We start from the raw sequence: 24,502 nt of genomic DNA, 5'->3' as shown, positions 1-24,502 counted from the left end.
AGGTCTGTCTCCCATTTTCTTTTTATAGACGCTTTGTTATGGTCAGGTAACTTTTCATTGATAATAGCATATATAGATGATGCTATTCCTTTTATTGACTTCCATGGTTTGGTGCAAAGATGCGTTTCAAGAGGAGTTTCTTTTGGTATCTCGGGGAATAACCCTTTGGATTTCTCTTTGACCCAATCTCTTATTTGTAGGAATTTGAAGAAACTTTGTCCTGGGAGTTTGAATTTTTCCTTTAGTTGTTGAAAGTCAATAAATGTATCATTATTGTATAAGTCGGCAACAGTTCAAATATTTCTGTCCTTCCATCCCTGCAATATTGGGTCAGCAATATGATGAGAGAGATCAGGGTTGCCACATAGGGGTGTCCTTCTAAGAAAAGAGATATTTATTTTCAGAAGTGAGTGGGATTCCTGCCAGGCGCAGAAGGTGGTTAATATTATCAAATTGTTTGTGAGCTTGGATAGACATTTTTTTGTACCTAAAAATAGAACATCTTTTAATAGTATGGGGTTCACCTCATGTTGTTCTATTGGAACCCATCGAACCTCACTCCTCTCTGCATGTAGCCAGATCCAAATTGATCGATACTGGGAGGCAAGATAATAGTTCCTAAAGTTTGGTAAACTAAGTCCTCCCCTTGATTATGGGGCCTGTAGGGAGGAGAGTTTGACTCTTGGATTTTTCTTTTGCCATATGAAAGAAGTTATAAGTTTATTAAGCTCTTTGAAGAAACTTCTAGGAACATTTGTAGGGAGACATTGAAATAAGTAAATGAACTTAGGCAAAGTGTTCATTTTAATAACATTAATTCTCCCTATGAGAGATAATGGAAAATCCATCCATCTCTGAATGTTAAGTTTGGTTTGCTCCAACAGTTTGATATAATTTAGTTTGAACATTTGATCCTCGGATTAACCAATTTGTATACCCAAATACGTAAAGCCATTATTACGCCACTGTAATGGGTCAGTAAGAGCTCTAATTTTGATAATTGATTTTATGCTTTTATCTCACCACCTGTCGGCATCTGACAGCTGAATGTGTCAGTGATTAATGAAAAAACCAATCAGCTATTAAATAAATAGTGACAGCAGTTATTAAGGCAGCTGCAGTCAGGTTAATTCTTGATATTGAATACATTTTGATTTTGCATTTATGTTTTGGTGTCGTTTCACAGATAATTTGAATAGAACTGTATAATGTGGTCAGGGGACATTTGCTGATAGCAATCAGAGCAGTCAGAGAAAAGATAACATGTGTAACAGAAGTGTAACAGTTTTAATAATGGAGCATGTGGACATCTGTGTCAAACAAACTCATCAGTTCATTCAACATATGTTAGGCTTGAAAAGAGCTTGAGAATACCAACCGTACAGTTAAACTTATTGCATAAACACTTGTTGTCTCGTGGTTTTTTTCTGGGTCAGAATGCTGTGGTGACTACATATAAGAATGATTAGTCTTCATATAGTCGCTTAATAGAAATCTGTGCATTTTCCTGTGGTTTTCAGCTGTTTAATGAACAAAATAGTATTTTCTGCTTTTTTTTAAATGCAACAAAAATCTATCGGTCTGGCGATTTTTAACTTGAAAGCAGTGATAAATAGATGATTGGGATGATTGTCAGACATGATCACCTGGGTCATAATCTGCACGGTGTGTCCAAAGTTGTAAAGAGAACGCTCTGTTTATGTGCCAGGAAAACAGAAAATGAATCGGAAACAGAAGCAGTGTACCAGTAAGGTCAGGAACATTGCAGTCTGTTGTCCCATAACAATTAAAAAAAAGTACTGGATTAGGATTATCTTTAGCTGACGTCGTAACATTTATCTCCAAACTTGGATGTTGGAACACAGGAGTGATGTCACTCCAGTGTGTTACCGTTTTCCAGAAAAAGCACAGAAAACAGGATTTGTGTTGGTTCTTAGCAAGGTAGATCCATTCAGGTATCACTAACAATATACATAAATGTTTTTATACTCGTTTTGCTCTTAAAAACACCACCACAGCGCATTCATGGATAGAGCTCGGTCAGTGCTCGGAGTCCCAGCCAATCATTATGTCTGTAGTGGACCAAGAAAGTTAAACAGAAAAATGTTTTTCCTCGGTTCTCAGGAGGATGTGGCTTATTTAGTGAGTCACAAATACATAACAGTGGCACTGCAGATTAAAAGTGTTACAGTTGTATTACTGTTTGTGTTCAGTGCCGCCAACTTGGATTGTGGGGCACACGGGGTTGCTGAGGCTTTCCAAGTGGGAAATCAAGCAAGTAATTTTAACTGTGAAATTCTGACTTCCTAATTATTCTGCACAGCGTTACTGTCAGTGGCCTTCAAGGATTGAAGGATATTTTAAAACACATCTTTCCATTAGTCAAACTGACCCAGTAGTGTCTGAGATAAGTCTCCCTAATTATGAATGACATGACTTTTTTGCCTTTTAGATAAAACTGCATAACTGTGACTGACATTCATATAATAGACTGAGGTGCTAATTTATTAGAGGGATGTCCTGCGTTTTTACTCCTGCTGTCCTTGATATCAAGATGTTGAATAAAATGTTTCTGCATGAGTTTTCCTGGGTGCCTTTCATGCTGCAGTCATTGTTAATCCCAAGTATTTCATTTATTCCTTTTCATGCACCTCAGAGAAGTGGTGGAAGAAATTATGAGAAGTAAAATTATTATCAAAAGAATTGTGTTGGACTTTTGACTTAAAGAAAAGTATCCAGTGAAAGCTTTGCTGTCTGCTTCTAATATAACAGACTAACGTTTCTGTACTAGTCGAGCAGATTGTCGTTATCCATCAGTAATAGTGTTGTGATTCTCTCTCTCCATCGTTTTCAGGTCTGTGTGGAGGAAGTGCCTCTGGGAAAACTACAGTAGCCAATAAGATAATTGAGGCGCTGGATGTCCCCTGGGTGGTTCTGCTTTCAATGGACTCTTTCTACAAGGTACAAAAAGCAGCTGAAAGCACTGAAGTGTAAATAAGTACTGTGATTAATAGCATTTTAGCTCATTAGCAGCTTTAGTGCTGCAGTCAAGACACACTATTATTTCACATACTGTATTTAAGCCACAATAAGTAATGAGCTTTTTGATTTGAAAAGAGTCTTGCTGAAAATATAAATTGTACTGCTTAGCCCTCTGTGACTGGATATCTGTCATCTCTCAGATTTTTTTTTCCAAGAAAACAGATAATGCAAACTGGCCGGTAAAATCCATCTCAGGCACCTGAAATACCTGAAACCAAAGGGCTCAGTTGGTTTGCAGTGTGTGAATTTCCTTTCTTCTTTATATCTCTTTGTCATTCAGGTGTTGAATAAAGAAGAGCAGGAGCTGGCAGCTAAAAATGAGTACAACTTCGATCACCCCGATGCCTTCGACTTTGAGCTGCTGGTCAACATCCTGAGAAAGCTGAAGAAGGGAAAAAGCATCAAAGTGCCAGTTTATGACTTCACCACTCACTCCAGACGCAAAGAATGGGTGAGACCCTCTGATTAACTTTAACACTGTGTTGGGTCGTGATTGAAAATTTCAGTTTCGTGATTGAAACTGAAACCTTCCCCCAATCGGAGCACCATTTTTACTGTCATTTGCATTTTTAACACAAACTTTCCTCCAGAGGTTTTACAGCTTTGGTTGGTTTACCTCTGTGTTTTAATTCGTCACATTGTGCTCTGTACTCTGGTTTAAAGTGGGGAGGGTTCAGTTGAGAATAATCTGCTTTTTGTTGTGAACACTTTGCAAATTTCAGTCAGTCATGTGATCAAATCCCATCCACAAAGTCCTCATGAAACAGATTAAGTGTAATTGATGATTACACTCGTAAAGCATAACAGAAGATGTTTTTCCCATAACTTTGCTTGGTTGGTCTTGGCTAGTCATCTGCAGACGTCTCCTATCCAAAGCCCCCAGGAGTGCTTGTCTCAGGAACATTTTTCCCAGGAACTAAAAGGTCCTTCAGGCTGCTGTTTGTTTGTTTACACAAAGATTAGGGATGCTGGTCTACTGATGAAGGATCAGCTGTTTTGACATGCAGGACTGTATAAATGTTAAACCTGATATCTCAGCTACCTGTGAGACAGACAGAGAGTATTCACATTCACTGCTTTGTTCTCAGCACCACTTCCTCTCTTCACTCACAGTCTTTGACATTAGATCTCTGAGATATTTGAATGCTAATCAATAAAATCAAATAAAAAAAATCTCCTTGAACTTAATCTTCAAAGTCCAAAAGCCCGCCCACCATATAGATCAATTTCTGACTTAGTTTTGAGCTCTTTTCATTTTTGCGCTGCTGTTCTTGGTCTTGTTTCTGCTGTGCTTTTTTTTTTTTTTAAAGTGGTTCTTAATGTTGTTGTTCCCTCTCAGTTTTTAGGATGCCCACTGCCAGCAGGCAATGTCCAGTTTAATGTTTTCCCCCCCACTGTCTCTTATTGGCTTTTTAGGTGCAAAGGTTTTCATGGCAATCACAATAAAAGGCGCTGCTGTTTTCAGCTTCTCTTCCTCCCAGTGTGGGTTTACTGTCTGGGTGGGGACATCGTGTATTTGCAGCCTGTGTGTGTCATAGACATCCTCACTCAGCCTTTTAAAAAACAGTTTAGGCTGAATATGTTATATTTGATATTTGCAAATGTGCTCCTAAATATATTCGACAGTGACTATTTTTCCAGAGGTCTCAGATGCAAGTGAACTTCTATTGAATTCTGAACCTTTCTGTTGTTTTTCCATAAAAAAACCCTCCTATGCTTCCTTTAATGTGAAAACACGATGTTGACAGGAAGAAAAAAAAACTTCATTTGTGACTTTCATGTGATTGGTGCAAACTCTGACCAGAACAGAGTCATCAGTTATGCCTAAGCATGAGACACCAGCGAGGTTTCTACAGTGGGAAGACATAGAAACACTTGGTCTGCTCCCATAAACCACCTACTAGTCCCTGCCTTACTCCACATAGAGGAGTAGTTTTCAGTGGCGTTGTTGCTTTAAACTAACTTGTGAGCTATTTCAGCTACTGAAGCTGATGACTTGATAAAAATGTGTATTATTAGAATATTCCCAAATGTGTCAAAGTCGTGAGAAGAGAAGCAGTTTTCCACTCACTTGAGTTCGGTTAGTTTAGTGTAGTCTGTCTTCATTGAAATAAAAGCACTGAACACTTGAGAGGAGAAAAATGAACATTACAGCTACAAATCACCTAACACCTCCGGGGATGCTTCAGTTATTTAAGCTGGTGAAAATTCAGATGCTTGCTAATTTGCTAATTATTAAGGATTTTAGGGTACAGTACATTAAGCCCAGCATCTCCTCCCAGAGGCATTGTGAGGAATCAATCAGGCGGCATAGCTCACTGTCTATTTTTCTGCGATGTAATTTCATGGCTAAAAGCCACAACACCACATGGGAAATCGCCTCAGATCTGAGATCATTTTATGGGCCTTTTGTAACGGGGAGGATGTAATTAAGACTCAGGCCTCAAGGGTGCCGAGGGCCATCAAGCTGCAGGCTGTGTTTATAAAGCAGTAATACAGATGGACAAGAGCGAGCAACTTAGTTTTTCTTCTTTGGTAAAACTTTAGGTCACATTCCCTCTCTCTCTCTCTTTCTTTCTTTCAAGCACTGGCACGTAAGTATTTTAAAGAGCCACTAAATCATCTCTTAGTAAAGAAGGAGGAAATGAATAAATCAATAAACACTCATCTGTTTGTTTAAAGTTCACTTTCTCTCAAACTGTGCACACTGCCTCTGCCTCTCTCGCCGCTCTTTCTCAAAATCAATAGCAAAGTGTTCAGCCTATTGACTTCAGCATGAAGCTGGTCGTGGAAAGGTAATAGGATTGTGACATACTCTGCACCATTTTGTCTGCGATTGAATCGGTTATTAACCTCTTTCTCAAACGCCTGGTAGTAAAACTGGTTCTGGGTGAGTTTCATCAGATAAGTTAGTAAAGCAAACATGGGTTGAGGTTGTGTTTGTGCGTCAGTGGCTGTATGTCATGCACACACATGCAAGTGACAGTGTTTAACTGACATCTGTAAAAGTCTGAAGGCAAATAAAAATCATCTGTAAATGTGTTTTATGCTTTCATCTTATATACAGTAGATTTGTGTTATCTTGGGCAGTGTCTTTTATCTCATTTATTGCACCTTACCAAGGATATTGTGTTTCCTTTAATTTAAAAAGAAAAAATAACTGCTTAAGTCTCATAGTTTTCTTTGGTTTACGTTGAGTTAATGCAGGAATCATGTTTATCTGAAAGCAAAGGGTTTCATGTCTGAGAGCAGGAGACCAGATTTGCATATGTCACAGATTTCAGCAGTGTGCTGTCCAGGCTTGTGCATCTGGCAAGTCATAGTTTCACAAAGAAAACACAGACAACCCACAAGTTTAAACTTATTGTTCCCAGTTCTGTATGTGACCAGGACAATTTGACAGAATCAAGTAGATGCAGGCTTTTTTTTTTTTTTTAAGTTTTTTTAAGTCACAGTCCAAGATGTGGCCAGATGTTTGGGTTTTTGTGATATCACAAATAGTTTGGAGGACAATTTTGCAACTTACAGTGGTGCTGTTTGTGTTTTTGAACTTGGATTAAACCAGAACTCATGTGCCTTGAAATGTAAAATATCGCATAGATTCTTCATATATTTCTTTTTATTTTATTGTTTGTACCCTGACTCTCACCCTCTGACTCTGAATTGGATAACCAAAACAAAAAGTAAAGGTGGATTATTTCAATTTGTGTGGAAGAAGACTATTTTACAGACATCTCTAATTCTCTTCGATCCATAGTTAACAGCTTAAATTTAACTGTACAAACAAAACATTCGATTTATTTTTGTGTTTCAAAGTAAAAGGACATTAAATGACCAGCATGAAGAATGAATACTTTAAAAATATATTTGGGTAAAAAAAAAAGGAAACAACTTTTTTCTGACCTTCAAGTGTATTTTTTCTTAATTAAAACGCATCCGTATTGTATCATAAATGTTTAATTTCACACTCGTTGTAGCTCATTAATTGTGAATAATTTTCATATCCTCACTTATGACACTGAAATTATTTTTAGTTAATGAACCACTTAGTTCAAGGTGTCCACACAGTGCGGGGTTGGAGGATTTTGACCCCTATCCCTTTGTAACTAATAACCTAAGAAACATTGTGTTCACCAGTACAATCAACATGAACACACTGCAAGTGCAGCTTCAAGTGGGGGGAAAAATGTGAACCTGTCCTTAAATTTGTCCTCTTACAGAAAACTGTGTATGGTGCTAATGTTGTCATCTTTGAGGGAATCCTAGCCTTCGCCAACAAGGAGCTGCTCAAGGTAAGAATATCAGTATCCCCTCCACTCTGTTTTACTTTTCTTTTACATTTTTCTTCCTTAGAATATTTCGAATGTGCGTGTCTGAGGCACCAACAGCCACATACCACATCACTTAAATCACCTGTGATGCTTGGATTGAACTTCAGCTCGTTGTTGATGCTAAAATGAGTTGTTGAGATGTGATTGGCTGGTTAGTGTTAACAAGAAGTTGAGTGTATATTCATATTTATGTCATAATAATAATAATGGTTATAAATTTTATTTATAAAGCACCTTTCAAGACACCCAAGGACACTTTACAATAGGATAAAACACATAATGGAAAAATGACAAAATGAAGAACAATAAAACAAAAGCACAAGATAAAATTAACAGACAGTGGGTTCACAGTGAATATGCAGATTTGAACAGATGGGTTTTGAGTTGAGATTTAAACTATGGGAAAGGGCCAGTGTTCCTTATATCTGGGGGTCGAGCGTTCCACAGCCTGGGAGCAGAGCAGCTAAAAGCTCTGCTTCCCATGGTGGTGAGGCAGAAGGAAGGCACAGCAAGCTGGATAGAAGAATATTGAAGTGAGCGGGCAGAAAAGGTGGTGCTTAACAAGTCAGAAAGGTTAAGGAGGTGCGAGGTTATGAATGGCCTTGAAGGTGAGCAGAAGAAGTTTTTATATTATCCAGAATTTCACAGGGAGCCAGTGAAGTTCCTGAAGAACAGGGGTGATGTGCTGGTAGGAGGGTGTGTGTATATTTATCTGGACTATAAAAATAAGATGTGATGCAGAAATTGACTCAAATTAAGCTTTATTTTAAAAGTTTGCTTTTTAGGCTCCTAAAGCTGATATTTACATCCATTTTTATGGATGTGTAGAGAAGACTAGTGCTAGGAGGCTAAGGAGACACTGCCATCATTGCAATGCTCTTGAGGGTCAGAGGGAATAAACACTTATAAAAAGAGGCATTCTTCATTGCTAATCAGTCCTGCAGTCGCTCTCTCCAGCCTCTTCTATTGTGTATGAGTGAGTGTGAGAGAGCAGGAGAGCTGGACTGTGATGATAAGACAGGCAGCCTCTCCTGAGACCCGGCTGTGTAGCTGATTACCATCTGATTAAGTTAATAGCAGTCAGCGTCTCATGTGATCAATGGTGTTTTTTGTCCATTCTTGTAATTGAATTCAATTACAGCTGCAGATCCGATATGCTAATAAAGAGGTTTCCTTTAAGAAACCAAGAGGTTGCAAAAGGACATGGTTAATAATAGGATTTGGTGCTTCTCTCACGCTATCAAACCATTGTGGTCAGTGTTGCAGATCATTATGGAAGACTGCTTCATAGTAGGAGGAATTTTCAGTTATTGTGATGAAGCAGCTTGTTTTTCAGATAATTTATTCATTGGATTTTCTAAAGATGTCATGTTTTTGTCTGTATGTTGTTGATCTGAATTTGAATCATGATTGATATATGTATTTTCTAAATGTCAGTAGCTGTTTTTGCAGATTAAATTTGCATATGTTTTATAATAGATCTTTTCCATCTCGCTTCCCCCGTTCATTTATTTAGGCTTAATAAAACACTACTAGCACAGAAAAATATTATTTGATTCACTACATCAGTGAAGGGTTCATTCAAATGATTTTCTTGGATAATACACACGTGCCTTCCATATTATTTTATATTTTATTTAAAATCAAGTTGAATTAACTTGGAGTCCTTATCTTTCTATCCTGTCAAACACAAACAGTGGCTGCAGTAATGCATTTGTCACATGAGACAAAATAAATCTTAAAGAATTTTATTTTCAAACAATTAGAAGCCAATCAAAATAAAACTTCAGTTGTGCCAAATTCTGCTCTGTAGCTGTTCTTGTTTTGGTTTTTGGCTCAAGGTTTCGTCTTACAATACATAATACACAAAGTAGGTGCACGTGGTACCATTAAGACCATCTTATGTGAGAATGGACATCAAATGGTCTTTAAAATGACATCTGACCTGCCCGTGCTAAAAACAAAAGAAGTAGTTCCTGAAGTCAAAGCAGTGCTGGCACAAACCATCTGCATAGACAGCGTTGGACACCGAGCCAGTGGTGTTTTTTCTTTGGTTTTTCATTTTTAGGCATATTTCCAGTAGAAAAATGTGCAGATTTAATTTAAAAAAAATTGTTTGAGATTATTTTTTTGTTTGGATTGAACAATAGTAAGTGTAGAGCAAAAGATTTTGTGTATTGTTCCTGATACAGATATAGCTTTTCATTTTTCAGTTGTATTCATGCCCAGTCCTGAACCCACCAGCAATATTGTTTGTATGATATGTTGTGTAATCCTGCACTTGTACTTAAACCAAAAAAATCCACAAATTTCCACCTTTTCTTTACTATATCATAAATGTCATCAACGAATCCACAAATTTCCCTGGTGTTCATTGCTCATTGCACATTCAAGGCTTGTAGCTGCATCAAAGGAAAACTTTCCAATTTTCCAGCCTCATCACTTTGGCAAAAGAAAACTGGGAGCTTTCCTAGGTTAGGAAATGATCTAGAGCCACAGCCTTGCTGTCTAACCTTTGGGACCAGGCCACTCTTCATTCACCTGCTCCAAGCTGACAGCACTGCTTATCCAGCAACCTGCCACCTTTTTGGTTGGTCAGTCTGTCAGATTTACAGCAGCCTGAACTGCCAGCCAGTGGCTTTTTGTGCAACTGAGTTATAACTGCGCTCCCACTGCCGTCCTCCTCTAAATCACACACAGACTTCTTTTAATTTCAAAAGTCATCTATAGTTCTTTGTGTTGCCTCCTTGTTGTCCCACCTTTGTTGTGATGCTGCCCCATTGATTTTTGTCTTCTGTCTTCTGGCTTTGCTGAATTGAGGTTCAGTTTAGTGGAGCTTAGTTGGTGCATCGGGGCTGACTTTCTCTTTGAAGCTGCAATGATAACTGGTGTTTCCTCAGATTCTTCAGCATGTCCCGACCCCAGCGTCAAGCTTCCGATGTAAAAATGTCAAATCATTGAAGCAGCTCAAAGTGCCTTTTCACGGACACTGACTTTATTGAGACTGAAAAATGAAGTCTGTGCAATTTGTGCTCTTTACTTCCTCTTCTTCTTTAATACATTTATCCTTCTTGTGCAAGATAAAAAATACTATTAATAATATTTTTCACTGAGAGTCGTGTTATGTTATTTTAGTCGCATATAAGGATAAAAAATGGAAATGGGACATTTAATGTCCCACTTTAAATTCTGACTATATCAAGATCAAGTGTTTACTGCAGAGAGCTGGGAATATAAAACACTCCCTAACTGATGGGTAGTGACATTTGTTAGAAGCGTTCAGGCTTTTAAAAAAATAAATATGCAGCTCTCAGGAGTTGTTTCTGTCATTTTTACTCATGCTCAGACAGTAATCTAAGGCTATCAGAAAAATAATGAATAAAACATCTTTCATTCATCGTCTTCAGAAATTCTATGAACGGAAACTTTGTTTTGGCCTACAGAGAACTCTTCAAACATAAATGACTGCAGTGTCCTGCACTACAGCCACTAGTGTATCACCAGAGTTTCTAATTAAAAGCACATACACACACCAGAGCTACATTTCAGGGGCAACTGTGGATCAGGAGGTCATTGATGATGAGGAAGGTTTGTGGTATGATTCTTAGCTCCTTCAGTCTATATGTCAAAGTTTCTTGACATACAGTCAAGATATACAGATATAGAGTCAAGTTGCAACATATTTCACCTTAGAGAAGTGACCTCAGTGGATCCAACAGTACTCTGCATAAGTAAAGTATGTGTAGCGCAAAAAGAGATGCCTTTGAATGGGATTCAGCCTGTTCACATAAACTCCAAAGTTTTATGTACTCAGCCCGACTAACCATTATTTACAGGGAAATGGCCACAATAACAGAATCCTAGGGGCGGACATATGTTAACAAATGCTATTAGAGGATATAAATATGTCCGCTGCCAGCAATTTAAAAAAAAAAGTACTGGACCATTGATGGAGCGTCTTGTTAATGTATGTGGGTGTGTGATGCTGTTATCGATACTTTTGCAAATCAAGGAGAACTGCAGCTTACTGTAGTAAATGGGGCACAGGTGCTTAAACTTTAAAGATACCCAAAAACTTTGCAGGAAAAGCCTGCTACTAGTATTGATATAAAACCTGAACTGGTGGTGCCTTTATGGGGCCAGCACCTTAAATGTATTGACCCCATAAAGAGTTACAAAAATATCCTAATATCAATAATGATAGTCATTGTGTGTAATATGTATATACATATACAGAAACATGAAATCACTATAAAATGATCAAATAAATGCAGCAAAAGCAAAAAACTGCGCATATAAAAATGTTACAGGTCGATGAGTGATTCCTCCTTTTGGCTTTTGTCTGCCAGCTTCTGGACATGAAGGTGTTCGTAGATACAGATTCAGACATCCGCCTCATACGGAGGCTGAAGAGGGACATATCACAACGTGGACGGGACATCAGCGGCATCATCAAACAGTACAATAAATTTGTAAAGCCAGCCTTTGAGCAGTACATTGAGCCCACTGTGCAGGTTGCTGACATCGTGGTTCCCAGAGGTCAGTGGCAGTATTTTTAGTTCACCATAGAAAAGCACAGGAGCGCTCTTCTCTATCAGCACTTTACACATTGCTTGTTTTTTATGTGCAGGTGGAGAGAACTTTGTAGCTTTGGATTTGATTGTTCAGCACGTACACAGTCAGCTGGAGAAGGTAAGGAATGTTTATGATTTTGTCATTTGAGGATGTGAGGGATTACTTTGGAAAATTGCAGCTTTAATTGCATGGGCTTATAAAGGATACTATGATCTGTAGTTTCTGCAGACAGGTGGAATGTATTAAAGCTGGCATTAACTATTCCTACATGTTTAGATAGAGCTTCTTATATTTTGCTGACCGGCTTTCACTGTAGGTACATATTCTTCTAAAAACTCTAAGGTGGGAATGCCTTTATGATTACTTCAGCACAATCTTTTTTTAACCTTTCAAAGTAAGTGTGGTGCTGGCTGGTGTGGAATAGTGTGAACATGGCCTATGGGGCGTTGACTGCAAAAGATTCTTCTTTATTTATTTTTATTTTGGGGGAAATGATACAGAAATAAAAGACGGAGGCAAATTTACCAAAACATCCCAACATCTAAGATTCATCAGACATGTCAGGTCCATAGTTGGGACAAACAATAAGGTGAAGTTTGATTTTTTTTTTTTCTTTTTTTCACCTATTATAAAAAAGAAAATGAAAAACACACTTCACTTTAATTTGAACGCTGGCACCTTCATGGTAGTGACACACACCACTTGACCACTTGCAGGTGTGCATTTGTCCTGTGCTGGATTGCCTCTGTTGTGCGAACACAGCAGACTTTTGACTTGAACTTTTGAAAAATTGGAAGAAGTTGCAGGAATTTAAACCTGGTGAACAGGATGGGCTGTGGACAATAACACGATGTCACATGCTGCTATTTTTCCCGTCTGATGGTAGAGCACATTAGCTGATGTCATATTTTTCTCCTCTGCTTTAGTAGTTTGGATGAAGTTAAGCGACAGTGGCCTTTATGATAAAATAGTACTAAAAGTAATTAAGGGTACTAAAAATCAGGAAAGTAAAATTCCTGGACACTTTTCCCTTTTGCCATTTGAAGTGATGGAGGAAGATTTGTGACGTCTTTTTATGCTTTTTTTTCCTTTTACACCTCGTGGTTGGAGGTCTTAAGTAGGTACCTTAAATTAATGACCCTTTAAGGAAAGATCGTGTCCTTCATCTTAGCTCACCTCATTGTTCTGTCATCCACTCACCTTTTGATCTACCGCTAACAATGATCTGCTCCACATTCAGCACATTCAGTCATGGTCGCTGCCGGAACACCCACAGCATCTGTCACATTCACAGGCGTGTGTGCAGTATGTAATAATGAGAAATAGACGGGCACACACAGGTCAGCATGTATATTTTTCTCTTTGCCTTTACTAAAATGACTAAAATATGCCTTTTTTAAATTAAAAAACACATTCATGGTTATATTTATATGGAAAGTACAAACGTTGGCATTATGCGCTTTCCTTTGTTGGCCAAGGAAAGAATACCAACTCTTCTTTGCCTTCTGAACTGTATTACCACTATTCTTTGCTTGTGTTTTAAATCATTGATATATAAAGGACGGGGTGGCTCAAGACCTTTGCATAGTGCTGTGTATCCAGAAAGTTGCAGATTTTTAAATCAGTACTTCTGACACGACTGTGGTTTTAAACTACATTATTTCACACTTGGTCATATAAAATTGACAGCTCATGAAATAATTCGCTTGTTTTCACTTGTTGTTTCTACAGTAAAATGAAGTGGTCATAAAAAGCTGATATATGACAGTTAAACTCTTGTCCAGCCAAACATGAAATTAAAGTTCACACTTGAAGTGTTTGTCTGTTCAAATGTACGACTCTCCACAGGCAAACATTTATTGTGTATTGTGAATTTTTTGTTTCTCTTTTGGGAAGAGGTTTATGTTGTGAATGATCCTTTTTTTCTGACAAGCCGCTTGTCTCATTTTTTGTTTTTTTCTTATGTTTCTCGCTGTTTGCACACACGTGTCTGTGTGTGTGTGTGTCTCCTTGTACGTGCACGACCCCTCCTCTCCTGGCTGAATGCTGTGTAACCATTCCAGCGTGAGATCACTGTGAGGTACGATTGTTGGTGCTTTTTTTTAATTACCACATCCTCAGAGTCATCTTTTTTCTGCTCTTTTATGCCACTACATTTTCAAGAATGCCTCACTCTTTTATTTGCAAAGACTAAACTGTTTTGTTTTTACTACAAACTCATACACATGTCAGTGCTTCACCTGCCTTTTCACTTAATTCTGTTTCATCCCGATTTCATTTCATAATGGTCAGAGGGTTATAATGATTTTATCATCTCTGTCTCTGTTTAATCTTTTATTTGTTTTACTCAGCAGAAATATTTGAATGTATTCATTGTGAAAACACCTAATCAGCCTATACTTTTCAAGTCATGGATTAAAATAAAAACATGTCATTAAACATCATTTAAAGCGTCATGACCAGTGGCACATTTTGTGTGTAATATTTCTTGTACTGTCATATAACTACGGTATATGACCTGAATAGTGAGTTTAATAGTTTCCTGTAAGTCACTGGAAACCATTGATCATAGTTTGAGTTTAGAAATTGTGATAACAAGTTAATGAATGAGTTATTCACACTTGTTATCTTTTATTTATTCAGGTAAAAGTCTCATAGAGATCCCAGAATTGAAAAAGAAAATGAAATTCCCTTCATTTTGTCCTGGTAGTGAATAGGATCAGAAGCAATCTGGAAAACTATCATCTAGTCTGCTAATGCAGGACAACAGGCAATATTTGAGTGTTTTTGTAGAGCCAGGTGCTATCCACTATGTAATACTGTCTGGAAAATAAAACAATATTGAAACAGGATCTATCTGAGCCAAGACTTCCTGTTCTGTGAACTGTTTATTTAAGCTGCTTAAATATTTAGATTTTAAAATAGAAAGAAAGGAGAAAAGCAAAATCACTGAGAAATGTGTCTCTACTCTCCACATGAATTGTATGCAAACACATCCAGCACAAATGTGATTGGTCAGAAGAAGACAAGTCGTTATGTCCTGTCTTCTATTCTGGACCAACAACCTGTTTTTCATGGTTATGAACTGTAAAATTATGATATTATTTTATGCCATGTTATACCCCTAATTAAAGATTGTGAATTATTATGTAGTTTTAGTTTGCATTATTCTCCTGAATTAGAAGAAGCTGATAACTATTGCATTAGTTAAACTGATTTGCATTACATTAAATTGCTGACTTGTTGTGAATGAATGATATTGTTTTATGATGCATTATATTGCTGAGTTATAAGAAATACTGTTCGCAGAAGGTTATTGTCTAATTTGTCTGAGTAGAAGAGAACAGAGTGTGCTGGAGTTTTCTGCCCCATTTCAGCAGGAGCAGATAAACAGGGAGCCAAGGTCGTAGCTTAGGCGCTGTGTGAGAGAGAGCATGTGAATGTTTAGGCTTTTTATGATAAGGTGGAGGCACCAGAGGCTATAAAAGTTTGAGCAATGCTCCACCATTTTGAGATTTTGAGGCTGTCTGCATCAGTGTCCATCTCCCACGTGTGTGATCATTAAATCATCGTTTGACTCAACCCGGCCGGACCAGTGTTGTTATTGTGGTTTTTTCTCTTGTCTCCATCCCCAATATTTTGAACCTTAACAGAACTTAGGCAAATTCTGATTTGGTTCTCTCAGACATAGATTGGCTAGTTTGCTGAAGTTCCTCAGGTCATGTTCACACCTAACCACAACAACATGCAGCCAGCTCGGCGAAGCCTGTGCCAGTTCACATCATTTAAAAAAACAGAAATGGGACATGTTTTGGTCCAGAGGCACAGAATAGACTTTATGGTGCAGGATAGAGGAGAAAGATCAGTTTTTGGTGTCCACAGGATGCTGTAAACTTGCAGAAAAGCTGGAGTGGAGACCTAAATTATGTGTGATCACAGATGGTCATGTGCTCCTGTATGTGTGAGATGAAACCTGCTGAGAAGTAGAAGTTCTTAGCTTCAGTTCACCCTTGAACGAAGATGAATTTGCAAGCCTACTTCAGCTGAAGTTTCAGTGGGTTAAATGGTTCAGCAAATCTAAGGTCAGCTCTTAGATGGATTTGTTGAATGTGGAGAAATTCCGGCTGCCCTCACAGCTTTTACTGAAACTAATCCCAGTTTCTGAAGTTGAGTCACCTTAAGCGAACCCCACTCATGAGATAAATTGAAGTGAGCGTGCTCCTCAGTGCAGAGCTGGAATGTGTTTTTTCGGTGTTGTACAGCAGCAATGTGGTGAAGCTGTTTCACTGCTAATACTCTTCTCTCTCTTCCTTTCTCTGTTTTGTTTTTTTCCTCCTCTTGTCCCTTTGTGTGTGTGTGTTTTTTTTGTTTTTTTTTTCCTCCCTGTGTTTCCTCCTGCCTTCACCTTTAAACACTTAATCTCACCAAACAAATATCTGTCACCTTCTTCAGAGGAAGATGCGCTGGGATATGTGAGCCTCACCTCGTGCACCTTTTTTCACTGTTGTAGTCTTTAAAGATACAGATTTGTAGTCTTAGATTTAATGCACTCAAGCCTTTTTAACTTGTTAAACTATGCACTACATATTCTGACTGTAGTTAAACCGACACGTTTGCTGGGTTTGATTCCACAAATGTCACAGTTCCATTAATCTAAGCTGTGCACAATTAAAACAAAGCATGCTGTATTTATCAACACCAGAGTGTGCATGAAGCAGAATAGTTTCATTGCTCTTTAGTATTCTAAGTAGCATGTGTTTGAAACGGTATGCGCCACATATGCCAAATTTTTAATTTTTTCATGATTGCTTTTATTGTTTTTCTGTTTGTGGCCTCAAGGTCATGGCACGCATTGATTTATTTAAGTGCAAACTTTTATCTGGCATTATGATCAAAACGTTCTGAGAACAAAAGCCTTGCTAGATTTAAGAAAGCTTCCAGTGCCACGAACAATGGAGCAATAGAGTTGAAGAGTCCACAGTTTCTAAATCTAAAGACTCTACATCAGGTGAAAAGCCAGGGCAGGATCAAGTCCTTCATTTATTGACATGTACTTTTGCACTCTGAATTTGCCCCTCAGAGCGATGCTGTCGATTCCTGAAGTGTCTGAGGGGGAACACTGATTTAAATAAAGCAAGGCTTTTAATGCTGTGTTTCTAAAAGTCTGGCAGCTGACACACAGAATCAGCTTCTTTCTCGACTTTTGCTTTAAAATCAAAAAGGCTTGTTAAACCGTGTAATGTGGGGCGAGTTACACAAAGATGCCTCATGCTTATGCTGGGGTGGCCAAACGCTGTAATCCCGTAGAGCCGCCCGCTCTACATGTTTATCGTTCGTGTAGGAAGCAGTGCCACTGACATTAGTCCTGATTATAGCAGTTAATATCTACACAGACTGGTGAGATGGATGGACGCCTTGGCTAATTTATTTAAAAAAGGAAACTCTGCTTATCTTTGTGAAACCGGCCCCTCATCAGTTAACCTTAAAATGTCTGCTTTGCAGAGCGTTTGGTCGTTGGTGTTTGTAAGCAGTGCACTCTCTGTAGTGGTAGGACTTAAGATGTTTGCAGCTTCTTAATATAACCTCTTTGAGCATCGTTCTGTGTCGTGTGATTTTGTGATTATTGGTGTAAAAAGTTGCTCATTGATTACAGATTTGATATTTCAAGTCAGTTAATGAAAATGACACTTGAACCTTTTTTAAACAGCAGATATGAGAACTGATGTGCATCTATTGAAGCCTTTCTGTTTACATCAGGGTAGCTCTGGCTCATCGGTCAGCTGACTGATTACATCACTATGCTGGATGATTATTAGATGTCACTTAAATATAAAAAAAACAAATAAGTACAAATTAAATCAATTCCTGAATTAATGAAATGATTTTAGGTTACATTTGTATTAGTACATATTTGAGCAGCTGTACAATACCTGGCATTTTGAAATATTTGTTACAGAACCTACAATACTAGTTTGTTTTCAATATTTTCTTTCAGAATAATAAAAAAAGAGATGAAAAATGAACTGATTGGTTCTGATTAGTTAACCTGCAAATCCAGTAAAAGTATTTAGTTGAATGAATGTAGACACGTCTCTTACTTTGGATGCATGAATGTGTTTTGTTTGCCGCAGATCGGCTCTGGCCTCAGCTCACCAGGGTCAGCCATTACCCAAAACCCTCAGCGTGATGGAGAGCACGCCACAAGTCCGTGGCATGCACACCATAATCAGGTCAGAACGAACACTCTTTCATACGCTCATTTCACAAGCAAAGTCTTGTTAAAATTGGCCAGTGAGTAGGATTTAGAGACACCTACCTGTGAAGCTGCAGATTTGCAACCAAACCACCTCTTGTACTTTACACGTTTTTACAGGCCTACTGTGGGCACCACTTCAAAATAAAATAAGAGACAGGACCTTTCTATAGTGACAGTTTTCTGAGCTATAGAGCCGCTGCAGTTGGGATGTGGATCACGAGAAGAAAATATTTAAAAGTTATTTCTTTAAAAATTATAATCAAACAGGAGCTTGCTAGTGTAATGGTGCTGACTTTTTATTAGGCCATAAAAAAATCTTTTCTTTTTAAAAAATATAAAAAAGCAGAGGCTCATCCTGTTTGCATCTGCCGTCTGTGTTTGTGTAGGAACAGGGAAACTAACCGAGATGAGTTTATCTTCTACTCCAAGAGATTAATGAGGCTCCTGATAGAGCATGCCCTCTCCTTCCTGCCTCTCAAGGTGAGTTTTTGCATGAAGATTTTTAACTGAACTCCTGCTCTTACTCCTGTAGAGCAGCGGTCCCCAACCCCCGGGCCTCGGACCGGTACCGGTCCGTGAGTCGTTTGGTACCAGGCCGCGAGAGTTGAGGCTCAGGTGTGAAATGTATGGTTTTTATCGGTTTTCAGCATTATTTTGTTATCGTTTTTATCGTTTACTCGGTTTTCCTGGGTCTTTTCACGTGTGTTATGAATAAATTTTCTTTTTTTTCAGTACCGGTACTAGTTTTATTTTGTTGTATTTATCCGCGACACCTTAAAGGCCGGTCCATGAAAATATTGTCGGGCATAAACCGGTCCGTGGCGCAAAAAAGGTTGGGGACCGCTGCTGTAGAGCACATTTTTTCTACTGTTGCTTATGCTCCGTAGCAGGTTGGCGTTTCTGTTCTGAACAGGAAGTCTACTAATAACATTTTCAATAGTAGCAGCATCAACTCTTGCCAAGATTTGTCTTGATGCTTGCTCAGTCATCCAGCTAGATTGAATCCATTCATCTGGACGTCGCGTTTTCAGACTGATTGACGAAATGTTTCTCCCACTGAAAATGCTACGTCCAGATGAACAGATTCAACGTTTTGGGATTTTGCTAAGATTGTTTTACTTCAGCCTTTAATTTCCTTTTGTTCCTCTTGGCTCTTTCTCCTCCTCTGCAGTCAGTGTCTGTGGAAACGCCACAGGGTAGCATCTATGAGGGGAAGAGGCTGTGCGGTAACAGAGTAAGTCCTTTAAGATGACATTAACAGTTACTATAATAAGAGGACATTTAACTTAAGATGATAATTTTGCACATATGTAAAGATCTGGAGGAGCCGAAGGTTTAAGTGCACATAAATTTTAAACCTTTTAGTGTTTTCTGGTCCAGATAAGCTGCATCGCTCTAATAAACCTCACAAAAATGTCTGTTTTTCCAGATAACGGGTGTTTCTATCCTGAGGGCGGGAGAGACCATGGAGCAGGCTCTGATGGCTGTGTGTAAAGACATCAGACTTGGAAAGATCCTCATTCAGACCAATCATGACACAGGAGAACCAGAGGTGTGTGTGTGTGTTTTAGGCAATACTATAAAAGTTTTATCAGTGTGGCAACATTAAAAACACAATTTTACATGTCAGATCTAGCTGGTTCTTCGTGTTCGACTCTGTTGTTCAAACAGGGTTGTCTCTTTAATAAGTTGCTTGTTTGATTTATTTTTTTCCACAGTGCTAATTATTGTACAAGTTAGATTTTTATGTTGTATAGATTTAATAAGCTTTCTCACTGTTTTTTCTCTCCATCCTCCAGCTTCATTACCTTCGTCTGCCCAAAGACATCAGTGAAGACTACGTCATCCTCATGGACAGCACCGTGTCCACTGGAGCTGCTGCGCTCATGGCGGTCAGAGTTCTGCTGGTAGGTTGGCCCCACGTCTTCACAGCTCAGTTGTTCGTACCTCAAAATACGTGCTAGGTTAATATTGCATTTCTTGACCCAAGAGCAAAAAGACATTGTTATGCTAACAGACTTTCACTTCCTGGTTAAATAAGGGTGAAAACTGGTGTCCTAAAAAGTGCTGATGTTTTTAAATTCTCTCTAAGCTACCTTAGTGTGATTACTGCAGGGATTAGGCTGTTTGGCCAGCTCCAACCCTTCAGGGCTGAAGTGTCTGTTTCAGGGTAGGCAAACAATGAAATGCTTGTTTTTAAAAGATACCATCAGTTTAATAAAAGTGCTGCAGGTGATTTATTTTATCCATTATCAAACATTGTGCAGGCTCAGGTCATTAGTATTTATTACCCTGTGATGCTGTTAATGAAGCTGAAGTTATTATGTAAATATATGAAATTATTCATTCTGCTTGGATGTGTTCTTTCACCGACATCATCTAGAAATAAGTTCTGTGTTTCTCCACATGAAGGACCACGATGTAGCTGAGGATAAGATCTTCCTGTTGTCCCTGCTTATGGCTGAGATGGGGGTCCATTCGGTGGCCTACGCCTTCCCTAAAGTTCGGATCATCACCACCGCCGTAGACAAGGAGGTCAACGACCAGTTCCACATCATACCAGGCATCGGTGAGTACATGCACTCTGGCTTTATCAAAGTTCATTTATCATCTGTTTGAAAAACATTGTACTTTTAATAGACGATTAACATGATTTATAGAGTTTTAAGCATAATTAGCCCCATAAATCTTCTGGTTTTGCCCAAAACAAAACAGTATGTTAAGAAACTTTACTGACAGCATATCTAGGGTAAAGTGTCCTGATAAGAAACAAGGACTGTGTCAGAGGCCTTAATGGAAGAAATTAATGGACTTTGCAGAGCTGGAAGAGATCAACAACCAAGTTTGTTTTTTGCACTCTGGCCTTGAAATGTATTTTTTAGCCTTTATTGACAAACAGTGGGAGGCTATAAGAAAAGGTCACCTATAAATCAATAAGAGGCATTAAAAGGTAAATCATCTGTGAATTACACAAAGTTCAAAACCACTGCTGCATGGATGAAAGCTCTACCGTTTGCAGACAAAATCTAGCACCAGCAGAGCGGCTGCAGGGTGTTTGCGAGTTAGGGAAAGCCACAGAAAAGTCAGTGGTGTGTTTTAGGTTTATTTAAAGTAGATTATTAGCCAGGATTATAAATATTTGAATAGCAAGGTAAAGGGAGTTATTGGGAAGGTTTACAATGTAAACATTTGCTCGAAAGAGCTCTGTTCTTTATACACACTGTAGTCTCACATCCAAATCAGTGGCAGCAAAGGTGCAAAAATGATCTTAGAAATTTCCCACTGTGATTATAAATGAGCCTCTCTGTACACAGTGTAGCTTATAATCTTATTAAGTTAGGAAAAAGGTAAAAAAAAAAGGCAGTTATGTTCTTTAAAATCTTCCATATTCGCAACGGATGTCACCCACTACAGAGAACACAATAAAGAAAAGTCCAACTTTTTCTGTCCCGTCTTCTGCTCCTCTCAGGGAATTTCGGAGATCGTTACTTCGGCACCGATGCTCCGTCGGACTGGTGTGAAAGTGACGAGGGGATGGAGTTCTGAGGAGAGAGGTGCAGGGTTGTTACAAAAGCACTTAGTCACTGGAAGAAGAAGACAGCTGATTGGTGCCATTGATGTCCTCCTGAACAGTCAGCTGTTGCTCTACAAACTGCTTCCCATTCACAATGATATACTTTAAGGTCAGTTTGGTTATTAAAAAAGTCAGGAGCCAAAGTTGAAAGCGTTAGCTGTCCTGCAGGATGCGGGATGCTTCTAAAAAGATGATATACCATTAAGTTATAATTTAAAAAGGGGAAACCTAAAGCTACCTATTGAAAAAGAGAACTAATTCTGGTGTTAATAATTTTGCCAGTGATGTGTTTTTGTTGCTGAAGCTGCAGCCCGTGAGCCTTCAGGGGTGATGTTTAGATTTGCATCAGTTTACTGGAAAAGCTGACCTTCATAACCTGCATAATGTAAATAAAATGACTAATTGACAGATTTTAAAACCCAGCCGCTAAGTTAACTGGAAGATCCAGCTCCAGCGACGCTCAGTTATAATGATGTATAAGCAGTTTATGAAAATGGTCACTTCCTGGTGCTGGGTCAGTCAATAATAATGTTATCATTTGCTTTGCACATATACATAAAGGCGAGCGTGGAGGTGATGCGTCTGGCCTAGTTAGCGGTGTAGCTTGGTGTTTTTCTCTCCTAGCTTAAAGCTCTCGTAAGAATCAGTGTATTCCAGCTTTGCTCTGCTGCTGAAGCTGCAGCTGTCTGTACTGTAAAACACTTTTATCTCAGGCGACTTCCACTGAAAGGGACAGCAATGACTCATACTTGAAGAAGACTGACCGAGTGAAAAGGTGAAAGGTTTTAGCTTCCTTTTTATTCGGTTACTCTCCTGTTAAATTGTTTTTTTTTTCTCAGTGTCTTTGACTTTATGGTTCTTGTACAGCAATAAGAGAGCCAGGATATCCCAGTTAGTTATTTTTTATTGAAGCAATTTAAATTTTGAGATTTTAAACATTTCTGCCAAGCTTCAGCTGCTAATTGAATCAACACACAACTAGGGAATGCTTTGTACTGTATTTCTTGTCAGCTCTTGACCTGAAGCCCCTGTTACTGTGAGATTTTATTGATTCTCATCAACAGAAAACGTCTTAAACCAAATGACAGCAGGGGTCTTTGCTGCTATAACGTTTTGATTTAAAACAGAGCTGCATTCAGATTTCCCAGATTTTGATTGGCTTTAAGTCTTAGTAGCATTTCATGTGTAAATGCCACACACTGCTTCTGTTTGCAGACATTTTTAAAAAATGTTTTCTTATTTATTTATTGTATTGTATGAGGGTTCTTCACACATTCAACACATAACAGATGTTTATTCAAACTGCATCATGAAAATGTTGTTTGCATGTTATATGTTTTCAGTTCTGTGCTCTTATCCAGTGCCGTATCATTTTATTTAATGACAGTTTGATTTGAGAAACACAGATTTAAAAGCAGTTTAAATTTAGCTCTTTCAGGTGCTTCAATGCTTAAAAGCCTCACCTGCGTACCTGCTCCTTACAAGGCCTCATTTCCACCACACAGTGCGACTGATTCTTGGTACCACCATTTTTGGTGTTTTAAGCAAGCTAAGAAAATGCTGAAGTTCTGCATTTCCAAAGCCACATACGTGCCATCGTTGCTCTTCATGTGTTTTGCTTCGTGTAATGTTGCACCTTGCTGTGATGGCTGCTCTTCTCGACGTTGAGGTGAAGTGGGAAGCTGGTACCAAAAAGCGAGTAAAGTTGATGATGAGGCTTTGGGGAGCAGGAGCAGCAGCTGTGTGGATATTGTTACACATGTGCCAAATGTCCACTGTGAGCAAAACTCTAAAGCCGGGATGTCAAACATCAGTTCACAGCCCACGAATGGCCACAAATAATCTTAAGTGAGCCACGCCCGTAAGATTATGTATGTGTCGTCTTTGTCTTCTTCTTCCAGCTGCTCTAATTCAGGGTCACCACATCGGCCCCTATCTCACCCTGTCCCTAGCACACCACACCAGTTACCCCACTCCCTCGTTACTTGTTATTTATTTACATTTTCTTGTCTAATTGGTCATCCATTTTGAAACTACATTTTCTGCATCCTACAAAAGTGCAATCTCAACAGTATGCCTCAGCTTTTCCACATTCACAGAGTCTGTTGTCATTTCAGTTACCAATGATGAAAGTGTTAACTTGTCTAGATTTAAAACTATTAACTTTTCAGATGTTGTCACTCCTTGCTAGTGAAGCTGAGATCTCTCCCAGTTTTTACACTTTGTGAAGTCATCAAATGAGCCAAAATGGACCTGGTTCTGGTCCCCCCGGGCTGCATGTTTGACACCCCGTGCTCTCAAATAACTCTATTTCTTCTGACTTTATGCAAACTGAGTCAATAAAAAAGGTCACGTTAGAGCAAATTACAACACGTTACTTGAAAAATGTGTTCTGGGGACAGTATTGACCTCTCCTTGAGTGATTTACATTTTGGTTTCCTGGTAAGCCATTCCATTGTCATATTTATGCCAGTTACACCTGTTTGTAAACCAGAAGTCCCATTGTAATAACTTTTCTTTCTTTTTTGTTTCATTTATCGTAAGTGCCACTTCACTTGAACAGAATAAAAATCATTGCAATTTGCTTCCTGTCATGTTGTTATTCTGGAGTTGTCCTCTAGAGGGCAGGGGTGTGCCTATGTTATTGTGTACAGCGGAACTGACGCAGACTACAGTTCCTATGCGACCAGTGAAGACATTCACTGGTCGTAGTAGATCATGGTT

The 24,502-nt window shown here is 38.7% G+C and overlaps 1 protein-coding gene across 2 annotated transcripts in view; it reads left to right on the top strand.

Moving 5' to 3' along the window:
* The window catches only part of LOC309688911 (uridine-cytidine kinase-like 1), a 30,235-nt gene extending 5,873 nt beyond the window's left edge, over nucleotides 1-24,362 (top strand). For both annotated transcript variants that reach the window (XM_082504984.1, XM_082504983.1), the window contains exons 3-15: nucleotides 2,855-2,961; nucleotides 3,323-3,493; nucleotides 7,263-7,334; nucleotides 11,723-11,912; nucleotides 12,004-12,065; nucleotides 14,012-14,028; nucleotides 18,080-18,178; nucleotides 18,591-18,684; nucleotides 19,376-19,438; nucleotides 19,634-19,756; nucleotides 20,004-20,111; nucleotides 20,617-20,773; nucleotides 21,674-24,362. In XM_082504984.1, the coding sequence (XP_082361110.1) occupies nucleotides 2,855-2,961; nucleotides 3,323-3,493; nucleotides 7,263-7,334; nucleotides 11,723-11,912; nucleotides 12,004-12,065; nucleotides 14,012-14,028; nucleotides 18,080-18,178; nucleotides 18,591-18,684; nucleotides 19,376-19,438; nucleotides 19,634-19,756; nucleotides 20,004-20,111; nucleotides 20,617-20,773; nucleotides 21,674-21,750 (1,340 nt within the window). In that variant the 3' untranslated portion in view covers nucleotides 21,751-24,362. The remainder of the gene's footprint in view (nucleotides 1-2,854; nucleotides 2,962-3,322; nucleotides 3,494-7,262; nucleotides 7,335-11,722; nucleotides 11,913-12,003; nucleotides 12,066-14,011; nucleotides 14,029-18,079; nucleotides 18,179-18,590; nucleotides 18,685-19,375; nucleotides 19,439-19,633; nucleotides 19,757-20,003; nucleotides 20,112-20,616; nucleotides 20,774-21,673) is intronic.
* The last annotated feature ends 140 nt before the right edge of the window (nucleotides 24,363-24,502 follow it).

This window comes from Aulonocara stuartgranti (genome assembly GCF_965226115.1).
Source record: "Aulonocara stuartgranti genome assembly, chromosome: 15".
NCBI lineage: Eukaryota > Metazoa > Chordata > Actinopteri > Cichliformes > Cichlidae > Aulonocara > Aulonocara stuartgranti.
The sequence above is the reverse complement of the archived record's forward strand: the minus strand, read 5'-3'. Positions and strand labels throughout refer to the sequence as shown.